Source organism: Gekko japonicus, unplaced genomic scaffold, assembly GCF_001447785.1.
Source record: "Gekko japonicus isolate JY-2015 unplaced genomic scaffold, Gekko_japonicus_V1.1 scaffold1039, whole genome shotgun sequence".
In the NCBI taxonomy this organism is placed as follows: Eukaryota; Metazoa; Chordata; class Lepidosauria; order Squamata; family Gekkonidae; genus Gekko; species Gekko japonicus.
Genome location: NW_015164218.1, coordinates 135,167 through 159,651, shown reverse-complemented (window position 1 = coordinate 159,651; position 24,485 = coordinate 135,167). Strand labels below are relative to the sequence as shown.

At 48.0% G+C, this 24,485-nt stretch overlaps 1 protein-coding gene across 1 annotated transcript in view; it reads right to left on the bottom strand.

The window, feature by feature from the left end:
- The window catches only part of PRRG2 (proline rich Gla (G-carboxyglutamic acid) 2), a 31,810-nt gene extending 10,068 nt beyond the window's left edge, over nucleotides 1–21,742 (bottom strand). The window contains exons 1-3 of the mRNA XM_015408517.1: nucleotides 21,512–21,742; nucleotides 17,972–18,076; nucleotides 12,484–12,647 (exon numbers count right to left, since the gene is read on the bottom strand). Of these exons, the coding sequence (XP_015264003.1) occupies nucleotides 12,484–12,647; nucleotides 17,972–18,068 (261 nt within the window). The 5' untranslated portion in view covers nucleotides 18,069–18,076; nucleotides 21,512–21,742. The remainder of the gene's footprint in view (nucleotides 1–12,483; nucleotides 12,648–17,971; nucleotides 18,077–21,511) is intronic.
- Between the last annotated feature and the right edge of the window lie 2,743 nt (nucleotides 21,743–24,485).

Here is a 24,485-nt window from a genome sequence, read left to right as displayed (position 1 = left end):
CTTGCAGTTCAAGCCCTGAACACTAGAGGGCAACAGCCCACGGGAAAAGACACTCTCTGCAGAAGCAATGCCTGATGTCTCCTGATGCACTTTTTTTATTGGACGCACACGGGGGAGAGAGCCTACTTTGTCATATGCATCAGATTCGACTTGTATCTCACGAAGTAAGCTACTGCTAATGACAGCACAGGTTGTTCTGTGTCTCAGTGGTAGAGTGCTTGCTTTTGCATGCAGAAGGTCTCAAATTCAATCCCTGGCAGTGGTTTGCCATTGCCTGGTTCCGAATCATGACCTGGTATTCCTTGGAGGTCTCCCACCCGAATACTAGCCAGGGCCGACTCTGCTTAGCTTCTGAGATCTAGCAAGGTCGGGCTATCCTGGGCTATCCAGCTCAGGGCTCAATCCCTGGTGAAAGGATCAGGAAGTAGGGGATTTGAAAGACCTCTGCCTGAAACCCTGGAAAGCCACTACCAGTCAAAATAGACAAGACTGACCCATTGACATACTATACATGACAAACCATACACGAGAAGATAGATTCAGGTGGATATCCGTATCGGTCTGAAGCAGCAGAGCAAAGTTTGAGTCCGGTGGCACCTTGAAGACCAACAAAATTTAATCCAAGGTATAAGCTTTTGTGTGCAAGCGTAGGTTATCTGAAGAAGTGTGCTTGCACAAGAAAGCTTATACCTTGAATTAAACTTTGTTGGTCTTAAGGGTGCCACTGGACTCAAACTTTGTTATACACGAGAAGGAAAGCTCACACCTTGAATAAAACTTTGTTGGTCTTAAAGGTGCCACTGGACTGAAACTGTGTTCTACTGTTTCAGACCAACGCAGCTACCCCACCTGAACTGGTTTCTACAGGCCGCTATCCTCAGACCCCACACATGAATACCAGTGAGAACTCAACAAAATCATGAAGAAAGTCCCAACATACATACAGGAACAAATTTATATGGATACACCCTGAGAACCTTGACCGGGCACTTTCTACCTCCTGCCAAAGATACATAAACCTGGAAACTCTGAATGTCCCATTGTCTCGTGCATAAGCACCATCACTGTAGAAGTATCAGGATACGTGGACTCCATCCTGAGACCATACCTTCTTAATACCCCCAGCTATATCTGTGATACCACAGACTTCCTGAGGAAACTGCAGTCCGCCAACCATCTCCCTGGAGCTGCGGTGGCTCAAGTGGTTAAGATGCTGAACTGCGGGCTGTGGAAGGTCAGTAGTTCAGCAGTTCGAGACCCGGGTGCCGCAAGATGGAGTGAGCTCCCGTCTCTAGTTCCAGCTCCTGCCAACCTAGCAGTTCGAAAGCAAGAAATTGCAAGTAGATAAATAGGTACCGCTTCGGTGGGAAGGTAACAGCGTTCCGTGCGCCTTGGTGTTTAGTCATGCCGGCCACATGACCACGGAAACGTCTTCGGACAGCGCTGGCTCTTCGGCTTGGAAACAAGAGATGAGCACCGCAACCCTAGAGTCGGATTCGACTGGCTTTCGAGCAAGGGAACCTTTACCTTTAACCATCTCCCAGAAAACAACATTCTAGCCACCATGGATGTTGAGTCTCTGTACACCGACATCCCCCATCAGGACGGACTACAAGCCATTAGAAACATCATCCCTGACAACACCACCTCTTGCCACTGAACTCTGCATGTTTGTTCTCACCCATAACTATTTCGGGCTTGGCGAGAACTTATACCTGCAAATCAATGGCACAGCCAAGGGCACCTGCACGGTTCCACAGTATGCCGACATTTTCATGGCAGATCTGGAACAGTGTTTTCTGAACTCCTACCCACTGGCACCTTACTTGAGATTCACTGATGACATTTGTATTGTCTGGACTCATGGCAAAAAAGCCCTCGAGAGATTTCACCAGGCTTTCCACAACTTCCACCCCCACTATGAATTACTCTGCACAAGAAATAAACTTACTGGACACCACAGTATGGATACACGAGGGACATGTAAGTACCACATTGTACCGGAAACCAACAGATCGGCAAACATATCTACATGCCTCCAGCTACCACCCCAACCATACCAGACAACCAACCCATTGTGTATAGCCAAGTACTGTGCTATAGTCACATAAGAACATAAGAGAAGCCATTGTTGGATCAGGCCAATGGCCCATAATCCAACTCTAGGGTTGCGGTGCTCATCTCCGTTTCAAAGCCGAAGAGCCAGCGCTGTCCGAAGACGTTTCCGTGGTCATGTGGCCGGCATGACTAAACACCAAGGCACATGGAACGCTGTTACCTTCCTACCGAAGTGGTACCTATTTATCGACTTGCAATTTCTTGCTTTTGAACTGCTAGGTTGGCAGGAGCTGGAACTAGAGATGGGAGCTCACTCCGTCATGCGGCACACTCAGGTCTTGAACTGCTGAACTACCGACCTTCCACAGCCTGCAGTTCAGCGTCTTAACCACTTCAGCCACCGCAGATCCTCTCCCTATCTATACCTTGTGGCTAATAGCTACCGATGGACCTCTGCTCCATATGAATTTGTCTGCTCCAACTCCTCAGACAGAGATACTCACTTGAAAGATCTGCAACAGACATTTTTGCAACTACAATATCCTCCTGAGATGGTGAGAAAGATTATTGGGAAAACCACGATGATCTCCAGGGACAGCCTGCTACAAGACAAGCCCAAAGAAAATGACAACAGAACACCACTGGTGGTCACCTACAGCTCACAACTCAAGCCAGTTCAACTTATTATTCGTGACCTATAACCCATGCTGGATAGTGACACTTCCCTCACACAGGCCCTGCCCCCCCCCCCGATCTTTTCTTGCTTACAGACAGCCTGCTAACCTAACACAACTTCTCACCCGCAATGATAAACTACTTAGCAGTAACATGGACTCTGGAACCAAGGCCTGCCAACAAACCAAGATGCCAACTTTGCTCTCATATAGATCCTAGCATCGCCATCAGTGGGCCCACTGCAACATCAACATAAGCCACACCATCTCAGGTTCAAACCCCGGCTCATCCTCTAATATGATTTATGCAATCACATGTCAGCAATGCCCTTCCACCCTCTACACTGGACAAACAATTAACAGGCATAAGTCTGACATCAGAAACCTCTCTGCATATTAAATGTAAAGGTAAAGGCTCCCTTGCTCGAAAGCCAGTCGAATCCGACTCTAGGGTTGCAGTGCTCATCTCCGTTTCAAAACCGAAGAGCCAGCGCTGTCCGAAGACGTTTCCGTGGTCATGTGGCCGGCATGACTAAACACCAAGGCTCACGGAATGCTGTTACCTTCCCACCAAAGTGGTACTTATTTATCTACTTGCAATTTCTTGCTTTCGAACTGCTAGGTTGGCAGGAGCTGGAACTAGAGACGGGAGCTCACTCTGTCATGCGGCACACTCGGGTCTCGAACTGCTGAACTTCCGACCTCTGCATATTACACCTAATCTAATCACACCTGCTATTGTCATTTGCCTACTAATATCATTCAGCATCTGAAATCACTCCGCTTTCCAGTATATAGGACAGATGGACTCACATTCTAGCTGCATCCAAAGAAGTGAGCAGTGACTCACGAAAGCTCATACTCTGCTGCCATATATTTTGTTAGTCTTTGAGGTGCCACTGGAGTCTTACTCTTTAAGACTGACACCTTGATAAGACTGCTGGTCTGGCTCACTATAAGGCACCTTCTTGTGTTTGAATCTTTACTGCCACAGTGTCACGGAGGGGAAAGTCTGAGTCCAGTGGCACCTTTAAGACCAAGAAGTTTAATTCTGGGTATAAGCTTTTGTGTGCATGCACCCTTCTTCAGAATAGATACAGCTCTGGGAGACCCAGGTTCAAATCCTCTCTTTTGGCATGGAAGCTTGCTGGGTGACCTTGGGCCAGTCACACCCTCTCAACCTGACCTGCCTCACAAGTGTTGTTGAGAAAACAAAAAAGGCGAACAAAGTAAGCCGCTTTAGGTCCCCATTGGGGAGAAAGGCAGGGTATAAATGAAGTAGATTAATAAATAAAACAGAATTTATCATAGCCACTCCTTAGGGATCCATTCCTCAAAAGTCAGCTCCTGGTTGAGTCTTCCAACTTTAGAAGAGAGGGATAAGCTGCGTAACTCTGAGAAAGGACTATCTTGCTAAAAGACCAGCCCTCCCCATATGCCCATGTGCACACTAAGATCCTCAGGTTGGCAGTTCCTCTGTTTAAGGTAGTCCGCCTGGCATCTACCAGAGTTTGTGCTTTTTCTATGGCAGCGGTGGCCAAACTGTGGCTCGGGAGCTGCATGTGGCTCTTTCACACATACGGTGCGGCTCCCGGCAGGGCGGCTGGGGAAGCTAAATATCATTAGCAAACAAATGTCATTGGACAAATAAACATCATTTTCAATATCTGCATTTATGGCTTTTGTTATTATTTTTGGCAGTCTCATTTAATGTTAATAAAAAGCAATTTTGCATATTTCCCAGTAAAAACGTGTAATATTTGTTCATGTCTTGTGGCTCTCAAACATCTGACGTTTATTCCATGTGGCTCTTACGTCAAGCAAGTTTGGCCAACCTGTAGGGTTGCCAAGTAAAAAAAACTCACCGGCAGGGGAGCCTCGCCGAGCTCTGGGAGCTGTCCTTGGATGCATGCGCGCGCGCCGCCAGCGCATCACCAGAAGTGACGCACGACGTCGACCACGTTGAGGGCGTGGCCCCAATCGTTGGAGGGGAAACCATAGAGTTTTCCCTCCGACGATCCGGGCCACGCCCCCAACATGATCGACGTGCTTGCGTCACCTCTGGTGATGCAGCCACACTGCGCTTTGGGGGGCGGAGTTCCCCCCGGGGCCCGATTCCGCGGCAGCGGAAATCAGGCCTCCAAAGCGGGGGTTTACCTGCTACCACCCGCTACCACTTGGCAGCCCTACCACCCTGCTCTATAGTAACTCCCACCCATAGAATGGGCTCCCTCAGGAGGTGAGGGGGAGGTGCCATCTTCAGATATTTTTAGCCAGCACTGTAAGGCAGTTTTATTCATGAGGGCTTATCATGGGACAAGGCTGCAGGCTTTGAGAGGAGGGGCTCTTCTTATTGCTCTTCGTATGATCTACAATTCTAGGAGGCTAGGGAGCTGAATTCCCCCCCCCCCGCCATCTTGGACTGCATACTGTTTTATTTATTGGTCTATTTTGGGGTAGTTTTAATGTTGGTTTTAATTTAAATTATTTATTGTATGCTATTCTGTTGTAACCCACCCTGAGCCCTACTTGTAGGGAAGGGCGGCCTCGTGAATCGAAATTAATTAATTAATTAATTAAAATGTGGAACTGTAAGCCACCTTGAGCCACAAGGGAAGGGTGTGTGTAAAAAGTTTAATAAATATAAAGAAAGACTAAAGCCTCTGATGCTGCCCGCGAAGCTGAAGCTGGAACCGGTCCCTATTTTGAACACGGGTTTGCGTGTGGAAATATATTTCTATGATTGGGAATGGGATCAAATAGATTTGTCACATTCTGTGAGGAATATGGCAGCTGACTCCTGACTGATTGTGTGTGTGTGTGTGGGGAAAATAACTTTAGTCGGGGCCTGTTCTTCACTATTCACCTCTGGCATTCTTCTTTCCGTAGCACTTTAAAGTCCTATTCAGACAAGCAGGATTGGGGCCCATCTTTTATCGAATGCCTGCCCTGTTCAGACATTATGTAACAGGCAAATACAATCTGTGTACAGCATACATATTAGATTCACCTAATTATGCATGCTGACGAAAGCAAATTCCTGGGTGGTACCCCACCCAGTATCACAGCAGGGAGGAAACAGGAAATAGGTGTACAAGATATGATATATCGATAACATACCCTGGTAAGACACTACATTGCCATCTCCAGGGTTTGGGAAACCACTGGTGCAGTCTTAAGAACAGTGACACCCTTCTGAGGCCACTGACTTCACAGGCCTTAGAAGGGCGCGGCTCTGCTTAAGATTGTGCTGGACTTCATACACAGATACCACACACCTGGTAGTTCACACGGTCACAGGTACATGTAATGCACAGGCACCTTCTGCACTGAAGTAATTCTTACATGCATTCATACATGGGGTATGAATGTGTGTGTGTGTAATGTCAAGTTGCAGCTGACTTATGGCGACCCCAGCAAGAGGCTTCCAAAGCGAGTGACAAGCAGAGGTGGTTTGCCCTTGCCTTCCTCTGCAGAGCCTTCCTTGGAGGTCTCCCTCCCAAGTACTGACCCTGCTTAGCTTCCGAGATCTGATGAGATCAGGCTATACCAAGCTGCCTTTCCAGTGTTCCCTCTAAGCTGAGTTAGTGTGAGCTAGCTCACAGTCTTTTAGCCTCTGGCTCACAGATTTTTGTCTTAGCTCAGGAAGGATAGCTCCAGAGCAGACTAATTTATGCAGGAGCCAAATCGCTCGCTCACAGCTTTAATGCCAGTAGCCCACAAAGTAGAATTTCTGCTCACAAGACTCCACAGCTTAGAGGGAACATCAGGTACGAACGTGCACACGCTTATTCCACCTACCTATGGGCGCACACAGCATGATTATGTACAACATAAGATCTGCACCGGGGTGTGTGTGTGGCTTTTCCAACTGTAGGGCTCTCTTTAGGGGAAAGTCAGGTTGCAAATTATATGGAGAGAGCGCTATGCACACGCCGTTGGATGTGTATAGGCTACAGGCAGACCTCTACATTAACACAGTCCTCCCCCTGTGTCCTTTCTCACCACAGTTGCGCTGTCTGAATGGGCAACAGACCCCCACCCCTCCAAGGGTACATGTCATAAAGGAACTTATATAAGCAGGCCAGAATCACTCTCTGAGGATTGTGGGTGAATATGATAGCTAACCGCTTGCCTACGATATTCAAAGGTTACATATGTTAGTGGTTTCCTGGGTTTTTAACCACAGACTGCCTCCCCCCCCCTTTTCCAGGCTGCCAGTATGTATAACCTTACTGCTCTGCATTTAAGGATATGGAGGCATGAACGGAAAAAGCCAGTGCAAGAAGGAAAAACAAAAAACAAAACAGCATTACCTAGAAATAATCATTATTGCTTTAACTACAAGGATGATGCAGGAACAAGCGATTCTGATGGTGTAAGGCTACGTCTGCCCCTACCTGGATGCCCAGGCTGGCACGATCTTGTCAGATCTCCAAAGCTAAGCAGGGTCGGCCCTGGCTAGTATTTGGATGGGAGCAGAGGTCCTTTTGGGGGGGATCGCAGTTCCCCCGGGTGAGGTACAGGGGAACGGGGCACATGATGAAGCCCCGCCCCCCGCTTCCGGGCGCCCCGCTTCCGGCCCTCATTCAGCCAGGAGGAGGCAGGAGAAGAGGGAGGGTAAGTTGCTTCCTCCCTGCCTCTCCCCACCCCTGCCTACCTGGGGCCAGGGAGGACCTTTACGGGGCTTCCTTGCATTCCCGCTGGCCTTGCAGGTCCACCGTCGGGCCCCTCATGGGGCTCGGCAGTGGAGCTGCAAGGCCGGCGGTGGCGGCCGGGACCGTTGGGGGCGGGGTGTGTGGCCTTATGACACACTTCTGGTGATGTCAGGGGGTGTGGCCTTATGACACACTTCCGGTGATGTCAGGGTGTGTGGCATATGCTAATGAGTTATGCTAATGAGTTCCCCTAGCTCTTTTTCTATGAAACGACCCCTGGATGGGAGACCTCCAAGGAATCCCAGGGTTGTGATGCAGAGGCTGGCAACGGCAAACCTCCTCTGAACATCTCTTGCCTTGAAACCCCTACAAGGTCATCGTAAGTCAGCTGTGACTTGACAGCAAAACCAAAACAAAACAAAAGGCTATGTGTGTTGCAACGCCAGTCTTAGCAAAACGGAAAAGGGTGCTCTTTGCCCACCGAAGCGTTTTCTCTGCCTGGGGCAGCACAAGTGGGTTCGTTGTTGTCTTTTGATGGGGGAGGAGTGAATTTTGGATCTGATCATGTGCATGTTTTTAACACAGGTCCAGATTTTCAGTGCACTCCTAGACAATGCATTCGGTGGAGCTTACTCTCAAGTAAGCATGCAGAGGATTGCAATCTTTGACACACACACACACACACACCCCGCAGCCCAGGAAACCCTTTTTAAAAATTAGCTGAGCCAGGTTGTGGCGATCTGTGGTCCTGGCATAGTGGAATGTTCATAGAACTCAATCCCCCCCCCCCAAGGGACTAGGTATCCTTACAGAACAGCCGGTCTGGGAAAGAGAAAGGGGGCGGGGGTCAGGGCTGCACTTTCATACATGCACGACAGAGGAAAGCAGGGACGGGGGTGGGTGGGAGCAGCAGGAGCAGGAAGCAGAGCAAGAACAGACCTGATCTCAACCGTTCTTGCAGGCTTGCTGATGCTGTTGCCATAGCAAAGGTGTGTTTTCACACCTCCAGGTAGATAAGGGGCAGGGAGGGGGACTCTCAGTTGGGGAGGATGGAAATCACTGGAGATGAAAGAGGGTGTACTGGGGGGAGGGGCTGAAGAGATGAAGCACTGGGCCTAAAGTTTGCAGAAGGTACCCAGATTATACTGGGTACCTTCTGCAGGGAAATGTCGTTTTGTTTCTCTACATTCCGTTATGTTGGAAATATTGTTGGGAGAGGGCAAGCAAACAACACAAACGCCAAGCAACAGAAAACATGCCAGAATTCACTGAGAAAGTCAGCCTGGGTTGAAAGTTTAATAAGAAGGGACCAACAGGTCCCTGTGCACAACTGCTTCAGTTCGACCTCTTTGGTCCAGAAAACTGGAGCACAAATGTGCCCTGACCTAGCTCTAGCCACTAGCCACTCTCGCCCAGCCATTTCAGGGTGCTGCTGGTTTCGCTCCCCGCCTCCCCAGACGTCCAGACGCAGCTGTGTACTCAGACGCTGGAGGCCTTGCACGTGGCTCTCCAACTATGCTAGGAATCTACCTGCTCTCAAGTTCCCAGACTTGTCCTGGCATGGAGAATTCTACTTAGGCAACAGCTTTGAATCAGCGGTGTCATGCGCTTTCTCAGATACGCCTGGAATTTTGTCTCCCCTCGACGTACCAGGATTCCAACCTTGCCAAAAAGATACCTAATAAAGTACCAGGCATGCACTGCAGGCCTAACAACACTGTACATTTCCCCCACAGGTTATGGTTGAGTTCCCTGCTCTGACTTTCAGTCCGGTGAGTTTCCCACTGAGAACTCCATTCCCAAGTGTGCAGGAACCCTGATTTGGATCAGGGCCATGACGCATGGGGGAAAGGGGCTTCAGCACACACACACACACACACCCAACATTTTCCTGATCTGAAATGGTCCTAGATGCTACTGTTCGGCCTGCTGGGGAAATCCACATGTGACCCATTGGTAAGTGTTCAGCTCCCAACAGCTCAAATAGTGCCCCTGGGGCTGCTTGGGAAGATGGTGTGGGGGAGGGGGGAGGCTTAAGCCCCTGCTTCCCACGTGCCACGGTCCCAATCAGTGTTCCCTCTAGGCTGAGTTAGTATGAGCTAGCTCACACTTTTTTAGCCTCTGGCTCACACATTTTTGTCTTAGCTCAGGAAGGATGGCTCCAGAGCAAACTAATTTATGCAGTAGCCAAACCGTTCGCTCACCGCTTGAATGCCAGTAGCTCACAAAGTAGAATTTTTACTCACAAGACTCCACAGCTTAGAGGGAGCACTGGTCCCAATCCAAATATGAATTGATTCCCCCAGCAGGGAACTCGCAGCTGATCTCTCAGTGAAACTCCTCAGGACCGACCGAGGGAGGACATGTGGAAAATATCATGGGCAGGTAGGCCCAAAGAATTTCATTTGCTCTTTTTCCAAACAACATTTGACAATGATAAAACCAATAAAAAGTTTATCACTGTTGTGTCCTACTAGAGTGAACAAAGACCCAGATGCCAACTATCTATACTATCATTGGGGATGGACTTTCAAAAATAAAATAAAAACCCCTATCCTATGAAAAAGCCAAATTGCCATTGCAACTTTCAAGTATTCAGTGCAGGCAAGCATGAACCCAATCATGTGACTTCACTATCACTACACATATCAATTATGTATATCATAAACATGCAATACATTCAAAACTTGTTATTCAAAGAAATCATAAGAAAAACTTGTAAACATTTCAGAACTTGTAAACTATGTCTGTAAACTGTGTTCTCTTCCCTGAGAATAAGCCTTATTCAAGTGTATAGTAGGTAATATCATCTTATGTAAACAGTAGCTAACTATAAGAATGGTTGGCTGCAACCAAAAGTATTTTCTTATGTGAGCAGCTCTGGAAAAGGGAGCAGGGGAATAGCAGCCGTGAGAAGAAATGGCGCCAGATGTGGGCAAGGAGGTGCAGAGATCCACACCCTCCCATTCATACTTTCCCCAAACCCACTTTGCATAGATCATTCCAAAAGGATCATACTAAAGTAGGTTAGGAGGAGGAGATTGGCATTATACCCCGCCCTTCACTCGGAGTCTCAGAGCGGCTTACAATCTCCTTCCTCTCCCAACAGACACCCTGTGAGGTAGGTGGGGCTGAGAGAGCTCTTTTGAGGACTGCTTTTGAGAGAACAGCTCTGAGAGAACTGTGACTGACCCAAGGTCACCCAGTTGGCTGCATGTGGAGGAGTGGGGAATCAAACCCAGTTCTCCAGATTAGAGACAGCAACTCTTAACCACTACACCAAATTGGCTCTCAAAGTTGGGGGAAACCTGAATGAGTAAGGGGCGACTGTGCGACAGTCTTGCGTGGTAGTCCCAAAAGAGATAGCTGCAGTTTAGGAGGCAAGAGCTCCATAAGGAAGTAGCCTTTGTTAAGAAAAAAGGGTGACACGACGGATCTAACAAATGATGCACGTTGTGGAGAAAGTGAAGACAGAGATGCTTTTTCTCCTTTCCTGGAATACTAGAACTCAGCACCACCCTGTGAAAACTGATTGGTGGTAGATACCTGGCAGACAAAAAGAAGTACTGATTTAACAGAACAAGTAGTTGATTTGTAGGATTCATTGACTGAGCCAGTTTGGTGTAGTGGTTAGGTGCACGGACTCCAATCTGGGAGAACTGGGTTTGATTCCCCGCTCCTCCACTTGCATCTGGCTGGATGACCTTGGGCAAGCCGTAGCTCTGATAAGAGCTGTTCTTGAAAAAGAGCAGTTTCTGTCAAGAGCTCTCTCAGGCCCACCCACCTCACAGGGTGTCTGTTGTGGGGAGGGGAAGGGAAAGGAGTTTGTAAGCCGCTCTGAGACACCTTTGGGTAGTGAAGGGCGGGGTATAAATCCAATCTCTTCTCTCTTCTTCTCTCTTCTATTGCCACAAGATACAGCAATGGCCAGTGGATTTAAAATTGGGTTGGACAGATTTGGGGAGGGGTAGGTCTGTCATAAGCAGTTGTCATGACAGCTGCCAATGAGACCTCTGAGCTCAGAGACAGAATGGTTCCCATTGTCAAATGCTGGGGGCAGTCTGATGGCAAAGGCCATTGTGGGCACACCTTGCCTGTGGGCGTCCTTGGGGCATCTGGCTGGCTGCTGTTGGAAACAAGGGGTTGGATCCCACGGAGCATCGCTGCAGATGGAAGGAATTTCCATCAGTGGAAGGCCCCTTTCTTGTTGCATCCTCTTTCGTTGCAACCCAAAATGCCCTCTGAAATGCCACTCTTGGGAGACACAGGATCCCCCCGATTGCAACCCAAAATGCCCTCTGAGCCACTCTTGGGAGACACAGGATCCCCCCGGAACAGCATAAGTCAAACGGGAGGAACAAATCCGTGAAAATTGTCCTTTCATCTGTCCACAGAAAGCCTCTACAGGATCCAGCCCAGAAAGAAGAGAAGAAGAAGAGATTGGATTTATACCCCGCCCTTCACTACCCAAGGCAGTCTCAGAGCGGCTTACAAACTCCTTTCCTTTCCCCTCCCCACAACAGACACCCTGTGAGGTAGGTGGGGCTGAGAGAGCTCTGACAGAAACTGCTCTTTTTTAAGAACAGCTGTGTCAGAACTATGGCTTGCCCGAGGTTATCCAGCAGGTGCAAGTGGAGGAGTGGGGAATCAAACCCGGTTCTCCCAGATTAGAATGCGCGCACTTAACCACTACACCAAACTGGATCAAATGGACTGTTGGTCTGATTCATCATGACTATTCTTCATGCCTTAGGGGAAGTTGCTTGACTGGTCCTCTGTACACAGGAAGCATCACAACATTTGCATTTACTCCCATGCCATCACAAGAGTCATCCACAAATACATTATTACCCAAGACCAAACATTCCCCTTCAGCTCTACAGATACTGGACAGCTGCACAGGAGTGCAGAAGGAGCTGAATTTAAAAGTGCCGTTTGCTACAGCTGGCTCTGGAAAAGGCTGTAATAACTGTGCGTTTGGAAACAACCCCAAAGAGCATCAAGAACTACCAGGAACCCCGGTTTTAAGAATCGCGACAGTATATCCCACAACACTCCGAAACCCAAGGCCAGCTCTGCTCCCCATACTCAGCTGTTTTGAAGTCGTCCTCAAAGACTTCACGGGCCTCCTCGTAGTTGCAAACTTCCTCTATGCATTCGCGTTCCAGACTATCTGGGGAAAGCAGCTCGAAATCCCAGTGGTTATAAAGGAGCTTGCGGCCCAGGAATCTGTGTGCAGCAGGCTCATCCAGGAACACTAAGGAGAGAAACAGTCGTTATCCCGGGCTTCATGGCAGACAAGGAATTTTAGGGCCAAGACGCCGAGAAATAAAAGTGGAGGCTAGAGGGGGTTACAATGCAGAGCTGAGAACTAGTTTGGTAAATGGGTGTGAGGGACACATATGTGCCTACAAGGCAGCTACGATGATTGTACCAGGGACTGACAGGTAGCTCCTCCACTCAGGTCACTGAGAAGTGCTTTGGGACTGCAGTCTAGGGTCGCCAGCTCCGGGTTGGGAAATAGCTGGAGATTTTGAGGGTGGAGCCTGGGGAGGAGGAGAGGAGATTGGATTTATACCCCGCCCTTCACTTGGAGTCTCAGAGCGGCTTACAAACTCCTTTCCCTTCCCCCTCCCCACAACAGACACCCTGTGAGGTGGGTGGGGCTGAGAGAACTCTGACACAAACTGCTCTTTTTCAAGGACAGCTGTGCCAGAGCTTGTGACTGACCCAAGGTCACATCAGCAGGTGCAAGTGGAGGAGTGGGGAATCAAACCCGGTTCTCCCAGATTAGAGTCCGCGCACTTAACCACTACACCAAACTGGCTGGGTTTGGGTACAGGAGGGACTTCAATGGGAAATAATGCCATAGAGTGCACCTTCCACAGTGGCCATTTGCTCCAGGTGAACTAATCTCTGTCGCAAGGAGATCAATTGCAACAGTGGGGGATCTCCAGCCACCACCTGGAGGTTGGCAACCTTTGCTTGCATGCTGAGGCATGGGCTCCCCAAGAATGAAAGGAAGAACCACTCATTTCAAATTGGCTGGCAAATGCTCTCTATCTCACGTTGCTGGCTCAGTTGCTCTCCAGTAGATTATAGGAGTAACATTTCAGTCTTCTTTTCTATCTGGCTAAATAAGCTGAAAACTGCCCTCCACCTCTCAGGTTGGAACTGAAACTCACAAAAAACTATTCTGATAAGAAGGCTTCCAGCCAGATAAAAAAAAGAGGACTGGTTGCTACTATTAAGAAATTAATTAACTGGCTTGCTCCTAGTACAATTACTTGAAATGGAACTGGACGATAATTTGAAAAAGAAGTTAAGCTGCAATAATTTGAAGAAAGTAAAAAAGAAGTTAATGCTGCTACTATGTGAAGGAAGCAAAAAGAAGTAGTTAAACTGTATCAAGGGGCTGACAGCTTCTAACATAACAGGACTACTCTTGGCAGGGCTCTTTTTGTAGCAGGAACTCCTGTGCATATTAGGTGACACATCACTAATGTAGCCAGTCCTCCAAGAGCTTACAGTAGCCCCTGTAAGAAGAGCTATGTAAGCTCTTGGCGGATTGGCTACATTAGGGGTGTGTCGCCTAATATGCAAAGGAGATCCTGCTACAAAAAGAGCCCTGCGTCTTGAGGAAGATTGTTGAAATGAGTATAAAACCGGGTGCTCATAGAGGATGTTGGACTTTTTCTTGAATGTTAGAATTTCCTGAGCTATATTGCAAAACGTTTTTATTGATGTTCATAAGAATTAAATGTTATTGTCAATTTCATCACAGTGTTGATGTATTTCCCTTCTTTGGTTTTCTCAACCTCCAGGTGGTGGCTGGAAATCTCCCGCTATTACAACTGATCTCCAGGCCACAGAGATCAGTTCACCTGGAGAAAATGGCGACTTTGGAAGGTGGACTCTATGGCATTATATGCCACTGAAGCCCCTCCCCTCCTCAAGCCCTGCCTTCTTTGGTCTCCAAGTATTTCCCAACCTGGAGCTGGCAACTCAAAGGATGACCTTCAGTAACCCTCCCACTAAGCCTGCTACCCCCGTGGACCAGATTAAAACATACTGAACTAGTATCTGGACTTATCCCCCATTCCAGATGGTAGCAGAAGGACCAAGCATCTCCACTTGGAGGTGGCCCCTCCACTGGGCCAGGGCCTCAAAAAATGACCCACCCTGCCAACCCCTGCCCGGCCTAAGGGGGGGTAAAGCAGCGGCATCTGTTTGGTTCAGAGGGGACAGAGAACTGAGCTAAAGCTCCTTCCTCTGCCTCTTACTGCTTGTTCTACCTTTCAAAAACGATAGCCCCGCAAATATAAGGCTTTTGCCGATTTACAGTGCATAGTCTTCCCTTTAAGGTAGTACTCCTATGCATTGTTTTTGGTACTTAGAAGCTGAGTATTTTGTTCCTAGGCAATAAAATGCTTCCCTTCACCCCCGCCATATAGCTCATTAATTATGACATGTGGAATGCGGATCAGCAAGTGTCGGGTGTCTCAATTAGCTATTACTTGTGATGAGCAAGCCGATTAAACATGAAAGGGGCTATGGAGGGCAGTTTGAGCTGCTCGTTGTGATCGCAGTTCGTGGGAGACGCAGCTGGAGAAATCCCTCTTCGGGTTTTATAGCTGAGGCCGAAAAGGGGCTTCCCTATGAGAACTTGTCCCACTCTCATATACAACTTGTGCATACAGGGATTGGGCGATCCAGAAATCTAAAATATTAATAAATAAATAAACCGTTTCCTCTGCCCCGTTGTGAGAAATTTCTTTGGCAGCACCCCGCTCCTGATTTCCAGAGTCTTTGGAGGTTGTGAGCTGATCACCAGTGGGGGATGGGGGGGGGCAGGGTTGCCAGATCCGTGTTGCAAAATTCCTAGAGATTTCGGGATGGAGCCGGGGGAGGACAGGGACCTTAGGAGGGTACAATGCCATAGAGTCCACCTCAGGGGAACTGATCTCTGTAGTCTGGAGACGAGCTGTGATTCCAGGGGATCCCCAGATCCCATCTGGAGGCCGGCATCCCCAAATGGAACACGTGCTGATCCAAAGAATAATATGGGTACCCCAATTTATTGCATGCAGGGAGGATGTCATGTTATTTGTAGCTGGACTGTGCAAAGAATGGGATGCTTTGGTTGGAGTCTGCTTTCCTTGTGGAGGTGAAGAAGAACTTGACAGTGTGATCGTAAGAGCGGCACACACTCTTCTTAAGTCCCCTGAAGTCAGTTGGCCCTTCTAAGTCCAGGGTGCTTAGGATGGAACTGCTTAGGATGGCACTGCAAGAGTTCTCCCCACCCACACACAAATCCCAAAGACGTTAGGCGGAAATATCAAAGAAGCAGAACATGGCTCAGTGGTAGAACATCTGCTTTGCGTGTAGATTCCAGGTTCAATTCCTGGCATCTCCAGTTAGGAGGCAGTTGGGGGGGGGGGACACCTTTCCTATGGGAGCCCTATCGTTGCTGTGGCTGCCAACTGCAGCGCTGAGCAAAGGGGCTTCCAAATGGTGGCCATTCCCCACCCGCACCACTAGGGGGCCTTTTCAATATTTTTGTTTGTTTGTTTACCAGCAACTGACATAGTGATATATTATTATAGTTGTATATTGATACAAGCTGCGCCAGGACAGCTTCAAAAGGGAATTAGATAATGGAGCAGAGGTCCATCAGTGGCTATTAGCCACAAGGTATAGATAGGGACTCTGGGGCAAGTGATGCTCTGTCATCTTGGTGCTTGGGGGGGTCAACAGTGGGAGGGCTTCTAATGTCCTGGCCCCACTGGTGGACCTCCTGATGGCACCTGGTATTTCTGGCCACTGTGTGATACAGAGTGTTGGACTGGATGGGCCTTTGGCCTGATCCAACATTGGCATCTGTTATGTTCTTAAAAAAGCACCCCTGGTGGCATTGGGAGGGGATGGACAATATGGACCGGAGCAGGGGAAAGAGCTGCCGTGTGGACAGAACTGGGGGAAATCCACACTTTTACATCCTCACAGCAACCATCCAGGCCCGATCTTCAAAGCATAATAGATTTGGAAAAGATCACAGAAGAGCCAGGGAAAGCCTATGAGGTGCAAGAAGGCATGATGGCCATCTGACAGCAATGCTGATTCTGTGAATTTAGGCAGATCACAAGAGGGAGGGCGATTATGTTAAAACGTTCTGTTGCAGCTGGGTATATGCTGCGTATCCTCAAAAATAATAAAACTATTTTTTTAAGAAAATGAGTGGGAGGGGAAGAAGGGATGAGCCAGTGCTTGGCACTTGTGGCCCTCTCTTAGATGCCCAGGGTAATGCAGATCGCCCCTTTGGAGTCAAGAACGAATCTTCCTCCAGAACAGATTGGCTAAGGGATCCAGGAAGTTTTTTGCCTTCCTCTGGGCATAAAGCAGGGGTCACAGGGGGAGAGGGGGTAGTTTTGAATGTCCTGCATTGTGCAGGAGGTTGGACTAGATGACCCTTGAGGTCCCTTCCAGCTCTGTTTCTATGATGATGATGTGGGGAAGCAGGGGAAAAAAGCCCTGATTCTCAACAGCATCAAACCCAGGGCAAATAACCAGTGTGGAACAGGTCAGGCTCTCCTGAGACTGTGGAGAGCCAATGTGAGTAAGAATAGACAGTAGTGACCTCGATAAACCAGAAATCTGACTCAGTTCAAGGCAGCTTCTTGTGTTCATCCCAGACAACTCAGAAAAAAAAAAAAAGCTGGGTATCTGGATAACCAGTTGGCATCTTAAGTCAATCTCCAAATTGCCCAGATCAGCCAAGGAGATTTTGGCATTGCCAGAGCTGACCCATCCATTGGACAGACCTAAGCAATCGCCGAGGGCGTCAGTCTCTCTCATGGCAAGGGGGGGGTCACCATGCATCCTTCTCGCAGCATTGCAGGATCTGCATCATTTCAGGGCATCGTGCCAAGGCACCCAGGTGGCAGGCAGGTGTGGCACTGCAGCAAGCAACAGCCCAGGGTGCAGCTACACCGCAGGACTCAGAGCAGGGTCGCCAGCCTCCAGGGAGGGCCTGGAGATCTCCCGGAATTACAAATGCTCTCCAGATTACAAAGATTAATTGCCCTGGAGATAATGGCAGCTTCAGAGGGTGAACTCAATGGCATTATTTATTTATTTCATGGGATATCTATCCTGTCCTCCCCCGCAAGCGGGCTCAGGGCAGGTTACAGTAACCGAATAAAGCAATAAAAACATTATACAATAAAACGGCAAAAAACATTATACCGCCCAAGGTCAGTCCCTCCCCTCCCTGAGTCTTACCCTCTCCAGGCTCCCCCCCCCCCAATCTCTAGGAATTTCCAAACCTGGAGTTAGCGACACTCAGATCCTTCCCCCCCCCACCACTGAGTCCACTGGCCCCATGGCAATCTACAGTCCTGGCTCCAGTGAAGGCATCCTGCGTGGAGGTGATTTTCCTATGGGGCCGGGGGTTGGGCAAAGTTATATGCTGAGGGCACAAAAAACACTTGGGGTGACCCTGGACACTAAAAGCAGGGTCCTCCATAGCTTACTGATCCTGAATTTGACAACTACCACTCATTTGCAATGATTTCTAGTTACCTTCATCCTGCTGGTCCTTAGGCTGCCCCGGGAGGGAGCCAGCGAGACCGAGGGTTAGAGCTTGGAACAGCAAGAGAAGCCCTGGAGGGTACCACATAGCAGGCCCTGGAAGTAGAAAAAACAGTTGACAAAGGGCAGGATTAAAAGGCGTATTTAGACGCACTCTAGAAAGCCCCTTCCCCTCCCATAAAGCACACTTTCCCATCTGCCTGCATTCCCTTTTAAAGATGAATTCGACGGAGCATCTAGCAAGTGTGTTTACATCCAGAATCAACCATCCAAATGTGGCTTTCCTTGACAGTGGATATGGGAAGAGGCCCAGAATGTATTTGATTTGAAATCACCAGCATTTGAGTCCCTCTAGAGTAGCTGCCTAAATTTAGTACAATTGCAGATATTTCTTCTCGGGGAAACGAAATCCCTGGATTTTATAGCATGTAGGCCACAAAAATTTGTTAGTTCATAACATTCCATAAGACTTGGCATTATTTGTATTGGATTCACCAGATATAATTTATGAAAACTATCTTGGGATTTCTATTCAGATGTGACATGCAGAGTACTGGAAAGACTGTGACCTCTTCAATCAGATCCCGAAGTGGATTGCCTCCAGATATTTCCCTCCTTAAAATCCAGGGCAATCCTTCTATGAACCTTGCACCACCACCCACACAGAAACCACAGAAAGCTCCAGCTGTCTACATCCTTATGGGAGCCAACCACCTCCTGGAGATGTTTCATGGATCAGCTTGTTTACATACAGAGGAAGTTGCTGGAGATCACAGTCAAGGTTCCAGGATTCTGTGGGAGGGGGGCAACAGACAAACCCAATTCCTGGATTTGCTGTAAAGAAAGCTGAGTGTAGTGCGTTAAAGCAGAGGTTTGAAAGCTAGAAATCAAGGGCACAATGTTCAGGTGGGGGCAGGGTGCGTATAGAACAAAGAGTGTTGATCTTACCTTCTTATTGTCCCTGTATAGCTTAGTAGATTGCGAGGCTAAGATACAAAACAGGAAACCTGTATTCTTTATAAGGAACTGAAAACTAATTCCCGTAAGAAGTCAGGAAACGAAATCACAACAGCATTGTCATTAAGTAGCTGCGGCCAAAATGGGGTCGTTAACCTGGCGTGTGCCGTTCCGATGAACACAGACACAGGGCAAGGCACTCAACTGAATAGGAGGAAAAAATTATTCTAGGGATAAGGGTGACATAGAAAAGCAAATCAACTTTACCGGTTCTGCTCCCACTTGACTGGGGCTGGGTTGGGCTTTTACACCCCTATACAAACAACTTTTCTTTACACACGCTGAAGCTGCATTTTGTTCTATTCCCATGGCTAACTTCCGCATGTCAGCAAGCAAGCAAGCAGATAAGCCTCTTATCTCATTTGGGACATACTGAAGGCCCTTTGTTCCTCTACCCTCCCTTTCTTGGTTAGCATCTTCTCAGAATGTGTCTGCTTTGAGCATTCCAGAGAACTGTGCCAAGGTTCACAAAGCTGGGCGGGAGTACTCAGAACGCACAACTGCTGCTCTCTACTTAAGGCTAACAAGATGGCATTACTCTTGCTCATCATAGCCATTCTTAAAGATGAGCTATTTCTTTAAGTGCTCAGAAGCCAGGACATTCTTTAGCTGTTTCCAGAAATCCACCTCTTTGAATACCAGCCACCCAGGGAGCATTCCCCCCTACCATGGACTTATTGAACAAGTTAATCATTAACAGCCCAGTCCTACGCACATTTGCTTAGAGGCTGGCCCATTGTGTTCAACAGGGCTTACTCGGGGCTGGCCAAAGATGCTGCATGCACCCAGGAAGGTCTCTCCCAGAATCCTTGGCAATGGGACAGAGGATGGAGAAGTGCCCTTCTCAAATTGTGTACTGTGTAACGCATGCCCTTTTAAAAATGCCTGATGGCCCGTGTGGGCAGACCGGCCCGTGTGGGCAGACCTGCCCGGAAGTCATTTCTGAAGAATTTAAAGATGCAGCTTTACAGTACAATTCTAAGTGGAGTTACACCCTTATGAACCCATTGACTTCACTGGGCTTAGAAGGGGCGCAATTCTGTTTAGGATTACACAGTAAGGAATATCTGTAGCACAGTCAACATTGAAAATAAACAAACTATTTCCCATCCTTACTCAGACTGGCCCTAGCAGTTCACTTTAAACCAACTCTAGCATCAGAAGAATTTCCTACAAGGCTAAGACTATAAAGATAAGGCAGCACTTTTGGAAAGATCACGATAGCGACAAATGAACCCTTGTGGGTCGAGTGTTGAAAGCACTTACATTATCTTGTAATCCTTACAACAACTCAGTAATGTAGGGCAGTATGACTACCTTTACACTGTAGGTTGAGGCCCAGGCCTAAGGACACCTACTAGGTCTATTTCGGAAGCAAGAATTCAGCCTGGAGACTTCAGCCTCTTAGGGAGCAACCCCAAGCAGTTCTGTTCCCATTTGATTCAGTGGTCCTTGGTAGTGGTGGAAAGTACTGTCAAGTCAGAGCTGACCCCAAAGGGTCTTCAAGGCAAGAGACATTCAGGGGTGGTTGGCCATTGCCTGGCTTTGCGTCATGAACCTGGTAAACCTTGGAAGTCTCCCTTCCAAGTACTAGCCAGGACTGACCCTGCTTAGTTTCCAAGAACTGACAAGATCAGGCTAGCCTGGGCTATCCAGGTCCAGCGACACTTACCACCAGGAAATTCTCCTTAGGATTTCAGCCCCAGCTACTACGCAGCTACAGTTTATGCTGGCTAATTTATTTTAGATTTGATCTACTTCGTTTGTACTCCGCCTTTCTTTTTGATGCTCACGGAGAATTACAGAATTAGAAGACCATGCCATAACACAATATCATACATGCAACAAGATAAAGCAGCTAAAACAGAGTAATGCATAACACAACAATGCCAACAGAATAAGCCCTCCGGTTTCTGTTCCCACAAGCACTCATGGATTAGAATAAGCCCTCCAGACTGTGTTCCCAGGATCATCTGAACATGGACAAATTTTGCTCACATCTTTCATGCAAGCAGGTCTGAGGCATGATATGGGGGTCCAGTGCACTAAATGAATTCACACGGAGTCTTCGTAATAGTCAGTATTGTGAACTGTGTACTATTTTACTTCTAGTTCCTGATAGAAAGACAACTCAACCACCACAGGCTAGAACCAGAGATGAATAGAACCCCGCAGTCATTCTCTTTTCTCTTTCGATCTCCCAGCATCAGAAAGCCAAAACCAAATTCCCAGACAATGGGTAGGATCCAGCTTGCTTTTTCACTCAATCTCACCCAATTCCTCTTCTTGCTATAGCCCCACATGGCTTTTGCCCATGCTGGTCCCATGGTCCCCAGCATAGACTTTTATTATATGGATAAAGGGGACCCCCTCTTCCTTTTTCACCAGCTGAAAACCTGGTTGGATCCAACTTCATTAGAAGGGGGGGGGAGAGAAAACCTCTTGGAAAACAAACTGTTAAAAGGAAAGCCAGTTGGGTTTGGGAGCTGCCTGTGTGCTGAGCTGCTAACTCACCTGTGCGGAAATCGTAGGCGCGAAACAGGTACGCTGGATAGAAGTGCTGGGCTGTTTCCAATAGCCCTGGCTTCCCCCTCTAGAAGGCCAGGTGTCAGCTGCTAGAAGTGAATCCGCATGTTGAAGCTTGAAAAGAAAAAAAATTATGTATCCTCAGTCCTTGGTGTTCCGGGGCGAGTGCTGGAAAGAAAGCAAACACCTGCCAGGTTGAAAGCAGGAGCAGCCGAAGCTCCAGTTAAAGGTGAGAGAGGCAGGTGAAGCGAAGAGAAGGTAGTATGTAGGAGGAGTCTGTCAGTGGGCAGGTACACTTTGTTTTCCAAAGGTCCAGATGGCTCCTTTACACATGCACAAGCACAGAGACTGAGAGGGCTGGCACTAGAAACATTCTCTGTCTCCCTTATCACTCCACAGGTCCCAGAACTTCGAAAAACAGGTTCTTCAGTGCCTATCGGTTCAAAGGAGCCCCTATCTCCTCCACACTCTCTAGTTTCTGAGGCCAGTTTAGTGGAGGTGATCACATATATACAAATTTCAGAGCCCCGAGAAAATCTAAGGAATTTATGGGGGCATAAGCTTTCTTGAACATGAGCCCACTTTATCACTGTCATCATAGGCAGCAATAAATTCTGAGACTGCTCATTTTCTAAGAGGGTACAACAGGGTGTCATCTAAAAGTGGAAAATCTGCAACAGTCAAAGTCAACGTACAAATAATCTCTAGGTCTGAAATTAGAGGCTGGAAACCCTGGCTATATTCTCCCCTTCTTGGATCTTGCGTTATCATCCCACACTTGCTGCAAGATTCCTCTGTATAGGAAAAAACCAATCCAGTTATGAATTATTGCTATAGAAGTACAAGAGCATAGCGTCCAGTGATGTGAGGCAATACATTTCTAAAAAGTCTTCTTGGGCCGCTTCCACCATGAGGGGCTTGGACATCTCCTGGAATTGCAACTCATTTTCAGATGACAGAGATCAGTTCCCCAGGAGAAAATGGCTGCTTTGGAGGCTGGGTTTGATTTCCCACGCCTTCACATGCAGCTGCTGGAGTGACCTTGGGTCAGTCACAAGTTCTTTCAAAGCTGTTCTCTCAAGGACAGTTCTTGAGAGAGCTCTCTCAGCCCCACCTACCTCACAGGGTGTCTGTTGTGGGGAGGGGAGGGGAAAGGGATTGTAAACCACTCTGAGACTCCCTTGGGTAGTGAAGTGTAGGGTATAAATCCAATTTCTTCCTCTCCAGGTCAATGTTCCCTCTAGGTTTCCCAAGTCCCCCCGGGGGGTGGGGAAACCCCCGCCCCAGAGGCCCGATCCCCGGGGGAACTCCTCCCCAATGTGCACGTCACTTGGAAGTGACGTGACCACACCGGGCACGCTGGGGGCGGGGCCACGGCCATCCAAGGGAAAACTCTATGGTCGACTTGGCAACCCTAGTTCCCTCTAAGCTGAGTTAGTGTGAGCTAGCTCACAGTTTTTTGACCTCCGGCCCACACATTTTTATCTTAGCTCAGAAAGAATGGTTCCAGGGCAAACTAATTTATGGAAGAGCCAAATCGCTCGCTCATAACTTTAATGCCAGTGGCTCACAAAGTAGAATTTTTGCTCAAAAGACTCCACAGCTTAGAGGGAGCATTGCTCCAGGCTCCCCCCCCCCAAAATCTTTAAGAATTTCCCAACCTGGAGTTGGCAGCCCTATGATACGGAGGCTTCTCGGTTCCCCTGGCATCGCCACCAGAAATGAAGATGTATTTGCTTTGCACTAGCAACAGAATCCACATGAGAAATCTGTCTGCTCTTTCCTCTTTAGCTGCTATTTCTACTGCATTGCCCTCTACTTGTTGGGTTTTTCATGCTTTTAAAAAACATTGGCAAGTGTTATTGCATCGTACTATTATCATATACCTAATTCTAGACTGGGCCATAGAGTCTGGATTAATAAAGCAGCAAAACAGATCTAATGACAGATGGGGGGCGTTTCTCTGCAAACCTGAAGTCCCAAGTTTGCCAATCTGAAACAAAACAACAACAACAACACAAACAACATTGGAGACTAACTCCCCCCAAATAATACAGCTTTAAGAAAAGAATGTCCAGTGGATGACCTTGGGGAAGCCATAGTTCTGTCAGAGGTGTTCTTGAAAAGAGCAGTTTGTGTCAGAGCTCTCTCAGCCCCACCTACCTCACAGAGTGTCTGTTGTGGGGAGGGGAAGGGAAAGGAGTTTGTAAGCCACTCTGAGACTCTGAGTGAAGGGCGGTGTATAAATCCAATCTCTTCTTCTTCAGTAGCCATTTTGGAAGCTGCTAGACAACCACAACAATATTGCTAAGGCTTCCAAGCCTTGGTTTCTGTAAAGTGAAGCCATGCAGGGAGGGGAAGTGTACTTGGACCAAATAGCCTTTGAAAGAGTTCCCTCCCCCTCCCCTATCTCATTGCCAATGGAGGAGGACTTGCCAGGAACAGGTCTGACAGCAACCACCAAATGCTTACTACCTACTCTACTTGGCTGAGCCAGTGGGACAGCCATTGTGCAACAAGGCCCAATTCTTCTCAGCAAGAGGCTACCAGGGGGAGTGAGAGAAGGAAAGATGAAGACACAGTTAAAGGTAGGTGGAAAGAAGTGAAGGAAGCAAGAAAAGGGGAGAGGCTATGGGGCTACCATGAAAGGAAAAGAAAAAATAGTGGGGGAGGATATACAGGGGAAGGGGGAATAGATTACCCCCACAATTCCTTGCGAGTCCTGCACTTGTGAAGACCTGTGTTACCATGATCTACTATTCCTCTGTATTCTCGGCTTTCATTTTAGAAAAAAGTTTCTGGCCTTTTTCATTGCAGAGATATAAGGAGAAACAACAGGACCTACCAAAACAATGGTTTTTTTTGGGGGGGGGGGTTTGGGTAAATTACTGCCGGAATTATTTTATGCAATGGTTTAATGGAGCTTTAGTTCATTATTGTCTCATGACTGACAACTTGTACT